Source organism: Atractosteus spatula, chromosome 14 (genome assembly GCF_055471065.1).
Source record: "Atractosteus spatula isolate fAtrSpa1 chromosome 14, fAtrSpa1.hap1, whole genome shotgun sequence".
In the NCBI taxonomy this organism is placed as follows: Eukaryota; Metazoa; Chordata; class Actinopteri; order Semionotiformes; family Lepisosteidae; genus Atractosteus; species Atractosteus spatula.
In genome coordinates, this window is record NC_142719.1 from 43,466,255 (window position 1) to 43,473,254 (window position 7,000).

At 49.4% G+C, this 7,000-nt stretch overlaps 1 protein-coding gene across 1 annotated transcript; it reads right to left on the reverse strand.

Moving 5' to 3' along the window:
* Positions 1 to 658: 658 nt before the first annotated feature.
* Positions 659 to 6,884, reverse strand: LOC148821422 (DNA damage-inducible transcript 4-like protein). The gene is made up of 4 exons (XM_088931884.1): positions 6,049 to 6,884; positions 4,194 to 4,353; positions 3,133 to 3,501; positions 659 to 2,298 (listed from the first exon to the last, which is right to left on the reverse strand). The coding sequence occupies exons 3-4, from the start codon at positions 3,311 to 3,313 to the stop codon at positions 1,865 to 1,867; spliced, it is 615 nt and encodes a 204-aa protein (XP_088788010.1). The 5' UTR covers positions 3,314 to 3,501; positions 4,194 to 4,353; positions 6,049 to 6,884; the 3' UTR covers positions 659 to 1,864.
* Positions 6,885 to 7,000: the final 116 nt, after the last annotated feature.

Consider the following 7,000-nt stretch of genomic DNA (forward strand, 5'->3'; position numbering starts at 1 on the left):
ATACCTTCCTCCCTGTAAACAAACCTGTGTTAAATATTCATTTAAATCTGGAAAGTGGTTCATTTGCAGTGCTTTTCGCCTGATCCGCTACCGATCGATAAAGCATTAGGTCAATTAATTCTTTCTACACGTCTTTGAGTAAAACCAGCTCTCTTCATTCCACGGCTTTGTCTCTTAGATGCCTTTTCTTTACCGCTCTTCTGCTGTAATGCAGTTTATAATGTAATGTAGTATATTAGTATTATCCCTCATTGCTTTTTTGTTCTGTTCCCTCTCAGTCCTTGTAATGTATACTGTCCTGAGAGGCATTAAAAATGCAACTAGTGCTCTCAGTTCCAACACTGGTTGTGTCCTTAAATGGCCACTTACTGTGGTATATTTGAACTTACAAGAGCAAACCCAGGAACAACTCCACAGACTGTCTTCAGAGACTTTAGTAAGATCTTAAGGTTTTAAGTTAGGTATTTTAAGGAACAAAGCAGCAGAATATTCATGAATTAAAGGAATATTCCTTCCTAATGCTGATGAGAACTGACGTAGGGAACTGCTGTATCATGTTATACAAAGTTGAACAGCAATTCAAATTGATACACGTCAGGATTTGAAGACAGAAATTTGTCACTCACAGACACACAGAAATCCCACGAGACAGAATATACAGCATAAAATCTTTATTTCATGTTCTTTTCACAGTTTTGCAAAATAGTGTAACAAAAACGGCCGTCATTAGCTCAGCTAATTCTCCAGACGTGTCTGTGAGCGTGACCAGCACACTCTCGTCTTCCTCCTGTGACGCGAGGAGGCTCATCGCGGTCCCCAGTCTTTTCTCACACTTCACCCAGACCATCAAGACACTTTTAATACACTCGCCCCTCGTCAGCAAATACATACACATGGCGCTCGACACCACACACATTCAGAGCTGCCAACACAAAGCCAGCAGGGGCACTGAAGACCCTGATCTACACCAGGCGGATCTGTGTGTAATTCAGACGGCTAATACTGATACAATCATTTGGACACAAACTGCCCCCCGTCACCCAGAACCCTCTCAGATTCCTTCTGGACCTTCCGAATGCCTGCTCCCTCTTTCCGTGTTTGAGGAGATCTGTAAAGCTGTTAGAAACGAAGGGAGAAAGTCTGCTCTTCATCGTAGTGAGACAGTGTTCTTAGAGCCATACTGGGAGGCAACACCTTACCCACCAGTCCTTATCCACCCTGTTGGTTATACAGCCACGTAGACAGAACACCAGAGAGTGTGAAGACAGGTTTGAATAATAAAGGATCGCTTCTGTGTAAATGAAGAAAAACTGAATTGGAGACAAATAAATACACATTCAATATCACCAATAATTTAAAAATAACAATGTGAAGGTGTCCAGTGGTAGTGTTTCTTCCTTCTTATTTAAGAATAACCCTTTCCCACAGGTTGCCAGAGACTTCTCCCTGCGACGTTTCCAAGTGGAGTCGCTTCAGGCGGACCGGGTGCAGACTGGATTGCTCTGTCTGGGGGGTGACTCACTGTCTCGGGGTCACCTGACCGGGCGGGCCGAGCCTCCCTCCGGCTGCGTGCAATCCGGGCAGGAGCTGTCGTCACAGCAGAGCGAGTCGCCCAGCGTGTTGCTGTCCCCGGTCCCCCTGCTGTTCATGAGACAATACCACCGCAACCCTGCTCCCCACAGTCCGGCAGGCTGTGACGGATACTGGACACAGCATGGCAGAGCACACTCGCCTGGTAAGAAGAGTTCGCCTGGCGGTAGAGTCCACGAGAGAACGAATTTCACAAAGCCAGGGGAAGAAGGTGGGATCCAGCTCAAAGTGCTGCGTGCTTTCCTTTGAAGTGCTGAGAGCCAGACGCTGCAGATTAAAACTCCTGTATCACGGGGCCGGCGGAGGAGTAGAGCTTTCTTTTCACCAAGCGGAAGCCGGGGCTGAGCTTGAGAACTTTGCCGAACAAGTGCCTCAGGCTGGGCCAGTTGTCCTGGTCGGCTTTGAACACCACGGAGAGCTCGAAGGTGGGGGTCACGCTGCGGTCGGGCACGATGCTGCCCAGCGCCCGCACGGCGCTGCCCGTCTCCAGGTGGACCTGGATGACCGCTCCCCGGAGTCCGCACGGCTCGTCCGAGGCCGTCCGCAGCGCATCCCGCGCGATTCTGCCGGCCAGCTGGCGCGGGATGAGCACCTCCTGGCACTGCAGCTCGGTCTTCTTGGCCCGGGCCAGGCACAGCTCCATCTGCTGGGCCAGCTCCTGCCACAGGCGCTCGTCCAGCGGCTCCTCCGGGCTCCTCCTGTCCACACCTGCAACAGGGCGGAGGGTTGACAGCAGCCCCAGAGACACACAGAGACACCCGAGCCTGCTGCTTACTGCAGCCTCTACAAGCTGCTCTGAATGGATATTTACTCAGTAAGACTTGTGAAACTCTTGGACAAAAAAACATCTCAAAACGCGAGACCCTGATCTTCCCGTGGAAAACACTTAAAGCCCACAGTAGATCGAGTTTCTTAAACTTATGTCACCTCAAACCCTGATGGGCATAACTCGGGAGTCCAGCTCTGTATAACGCATTAGGAAAACTCTGGGACGGACCAAAAGATGACTGTCCCCAGGGAGGCGCACCCCTGACGTCGCAGGGCGCAGGGCTGCCCTTCCCAGCCCTCGGTCGCGCTGAAACCGGCCCCAGCCGCCGCGCTGCCTCCGCGCCAGATAAGATCAGCAGGGTCTATTTTTATCAGCCAGCACCGATCATATGAGCTGGCTTTCGAAATCGAAGCAGCCCGTCCTAGGGCACTGGGTCAGGTGACGAGGAAACCGCCGGAGCCCACGGGGAAGCGAGCAGGGGCGGTTATCAGCAGATAAGAGCATAAACCACCAGCGCCTCGAACTTGTAACTAATTCTGCTGTGCGATGACGGTGTAAGGACCTGGATCCTTAGAGATATTTAGCTTAACCCTTCATGCACTATTTTTTTTAAACTGCGTTTCTGTTTTCATGAATTTATTATACCTTATTTGAGAACTGTGTAAATAAAAAAATAAATAAGCGCAGCACATTAAATAGACTCCTCATTTCATCTTGGTTACGTGTTGTACTTGATACCCCAGTAACATTAAAAAACAACAACAACAACTTACCAGAGTCCTCGCTCATCTCTCCTTCACTGGAACAGCCGCTGTCAAAGGGCTTGTCGGCGCACTTCTCTTTTCTCGCCGAGGTGAATTGGTTGACGAACTTCTTCATCGCCTCGACCAAGTTGTCCTCTTCCGACAGGACCCCCATGCCGTGCGCGAAGCCCAGGGCTTGGGAATAGACCATCTCAAAGCAGCGCTGCCCGGCCGCGCATTCAGCGAGCCGCCACCTGCGAGCCGTGCGCCAGGGACCTCGCCTCCGCGCCGCCCGCACCGGCCCCTATATACTGTACAGTACTTCCAGCTGTTGCGTCAGCTGGCGGCCCGTGTTGCATCTGACCGTGTGGGCTGGGCCGAGGGCGGCGTCCAGGCTTTCTGATATTAAGCAATACTCGTGTAAAGTTTAATCAGCAACTGCAGCGCTTTCAATAGAAGAAGGCGCACAGGCGTACACGGGGGTGTAGAGAACACCAGAATACTCTTGCGCGCTCTTACTATTTTAATTCTTTTGTTGCGGAACGTAATGATGAGATTTTATCCAGTCGTTGTGGCAAATCCAAAAAAATAGTTATGATGAATTTACTGCCCCCCCCCCACCCAGGTCTGATGTTTTATTTTGACTCACTTAGAAACTTAAAAATCACTTAAAAGCTTCTTTATATTTCTCAAGAAGAGTGAGGCTTGATTGCTGTGATATTGGCAGTCTGCCCTCCCTGTTTTTGATGGATTCAAAGCCAGTCCTACAGAGTTTCAGCTGTTTTCAGGTTTCTGACTCTATACTGTGTATACTGGACTTCATAGGAATTGGGAGTGGCTCATGTTGTCTTGTAAATGTCTGTTCCAGTGGAAATCTCTCTACGGTATCTCACACAAGGAAACTGGCCTGGAGTTGGAGTCTCTTCTCGTGTTTTTCGCCCGTTTCGTCTAGACGGCGTGAAACAGCCTGAATCACCAGCCAGGTGTCGAATGCATGACTAAGCACTGTTGTTCTAAACTTCTGGAAAAACACTTCTTCCTTAAACACACCTTTTCAGACTAACAGGAAGATACAAAGAAGATCAAATGACCTGAGCTGCCTGGAGACCAGCCCTGGCGCAGTTCGGGAGGATTCTCTCTCCTGTGTCGATCTGCTTGCTTACTGGTGTCAGCAGGGGCATGTAGCACACAAGCATGTCGCCCAGAGTCCAGCTCCCCAGCCAGTACTGAGATCCCTTCCAGCACCACCAGCTGAAACAGAAAATCAAACTGGAGTTTTTAATCACTTTAAGGATTTTTTCAGTTCAGGCTTTATGATCGTCTGGGGGAAATTTGCTTTGCAGTACAATCCAACAGAACGATACAACAATACAACAAGGAAACAGAGAAGATGGTACAACAGTGGTATGAGAGAGAAAAGAGTCTTTTTACATTGTTTGAAAGAGATGAAACAGTTCCTGAGTTTTCAATAATAGTAAAATATTAAAGGTAGAATTGCAGGTTTACAGATCTGCCGTAAGTGTTGTCCTTCCAAACTACTAGACTTCTTTCCCCTCGTTTTCTGGACAGGCTGAGAGGATGAGGACACCCAGAGGTCTTGGTTGAAAACCAAGGAATACAGACCTTAAGTACCATTTCTGTGTACTTGCCTGGGTATACTGTACAGGTGTGAGTATATGGACCTTGCCTCAGTGTACTGTACTGGTGTGAGTATATGGACCTTGCCTCAGTGTACTGTACTGGTGTGAGTATATGGACCTTGCCTCAGAGTACTGTACTGGTGTGAGTATATTGACCTTGCCTGGGTGTACTGTACTGGCAAGAGTGTGCTGTCAGTACTCTGGGCCTCCTGTGACTGATGCAACTCACTGCCCTGGTTTTGTCAGCGGGGTTACGATCCTCAGCCCTGCTGACAGTCACGCTGCAGCCGAGGCAGAGCGCTCGCGAACCTGGTACAGCACATGATGGCTGCCTGTTTCCTGGTCCTCCTTCTCTCTGGAAGATTCCTCTAAACTCCTGACGACTGGGTTGCCCGGACGTTGAGCCCGCAGCTCCGGAGACACAACCTCTGGGTGGGGGGGTCACACCTTAGGGTTACCAAACGTCCGGACATCCCAGCTGACAGCACGTGCTCTTGAGTGAATGCTCAGACATGGGAACCCCAGATTTAAATAGCTACTGGTGCAGAAATCACCAGGAATGGAGTATCTTCTTGCATGAATGTTCAAATACCAGAACCATAGATCTGACGGTAAATCTGACAGCCATGCCCGCACTACAATGTCCTCCTTTCTGATTTCTGAAATACAGTAGCCCTGTCACACGTCACTCACGCACATGTATAAACACAAGACAGTGCACACACAGGTCTGCTGCGACCAGGTGTGAGAGCTGCCCCTCTCTGGCAGTGCTGGGCTTGCGGGAGCTGTAGGGTGACCCACAGGGATTACACCCCCACAGCACTGTCCCAGGGAGCTTAAATCCCTATTTCCAATGACAGACTCGGCTATCTTTGTCATTGAAGATCCCAGCATCTGGCCTGGCTGTTTCCTCCAGAGGAGCTGCTGGTTGTTGCCATGTGCCCACTGTTCATCGCCCCCTTTTCAGTCTTCAGCTCTCCTGCGCCTCACAGCTTTCCTCTTGTGACCCTGGAGCCTCACTGGGCTGAGACGACAACACAGCAAAGCTGTTACTCTATTCTCCTGGAAGAAGACAGAGCCGCTCAGACACGTCGCGCCCTCAGCCGGCGGCAGGGGGTGAGTGGGTTCCTGCCGGCGAGGGAGCAGACTGTCAGGCTGTGGAGCTCACAGAGAGGCCTGCACAGCGCCGCGCGCCCGCACGAGCGTGCCAGCGTCTGCGCCGGCTCCCAGCCTTCGGGTTATTAGCTCATGACTCAGGAGAGTGAGGGGGAGGCCCAAGGTGATCTATGTGACACATTTTACGTACCAGGAGCCTGGCTGCCCTGACGCCTCACAGCATTTTTTGTGGTGTTTTGCTCAACAACACGTTGGCCAGCTAAAACTGGTATTAACACTGTCTCAGCTGACAGCTGCTTGTTTCACGTTTGTCTTCCCACAACTCAGTAACTTGGACCCGAGCCGGCCAAGCCTCTTTCCTGTAAAGATGAAATAAGAATAAAACTATTAACTTGATTTCCAAGGTTAGCATGTCCGTACATAAACAACATCTTAAAGTGTTAAAAGCGTCTTGTTATATATTTTTAGAACGTACCACAAGATTTATAAATGTTATCAGTATGATAAAAAAATGAAAATTAAGAACTAAGAAAATTAGAAGTGAGAGGGGCTGTTTGGGACATTCAGAACATAAGTGTTTTCAACAGTTAGGTTATTATAATTATTTTGGAGCAAGTAGGATTGTAGACCTCAAGTGTGAGTGGAATATATTTTTAATTGCCCATTTCTGGAATTCGTTTGAGGTTACTCCTTGACGTACACTTTGGAAGTTGGACAGAAAAATATTTTGACTTCCCATCGACACTATTGCTTCAGGTAACCGAATAAGAATCCTAATTTTAAATATTACTTTGGTACCATAGTTACCAAGAGTGCCAGAGTGCCAGGGAAGTCAGCTGACATAAAAAAAGCACCGCGCTCCTGTTGTGTGAGAAAACATCAATCACCTGAAGCCCCACCCTTGCTCATGCCGATCATGAGATAGCGACCTGAGGGCTGAAAACACAAGCAGCAGGAATGCGTTCGACCTGACTTGTCTGTGAGGGATCTGTGCATTCCCATCAGTGTGCTCATGCGCCCCGAGCTCGAGAGCTTGACTCAGTGCACACTCGTCACCAAGAGCCCTTTCACCTTTTCACGCCCACCAGGGACGTGCAGTTGCATGGAAAAGGCACAGAAAAAACCTGCATGCATGAACATAA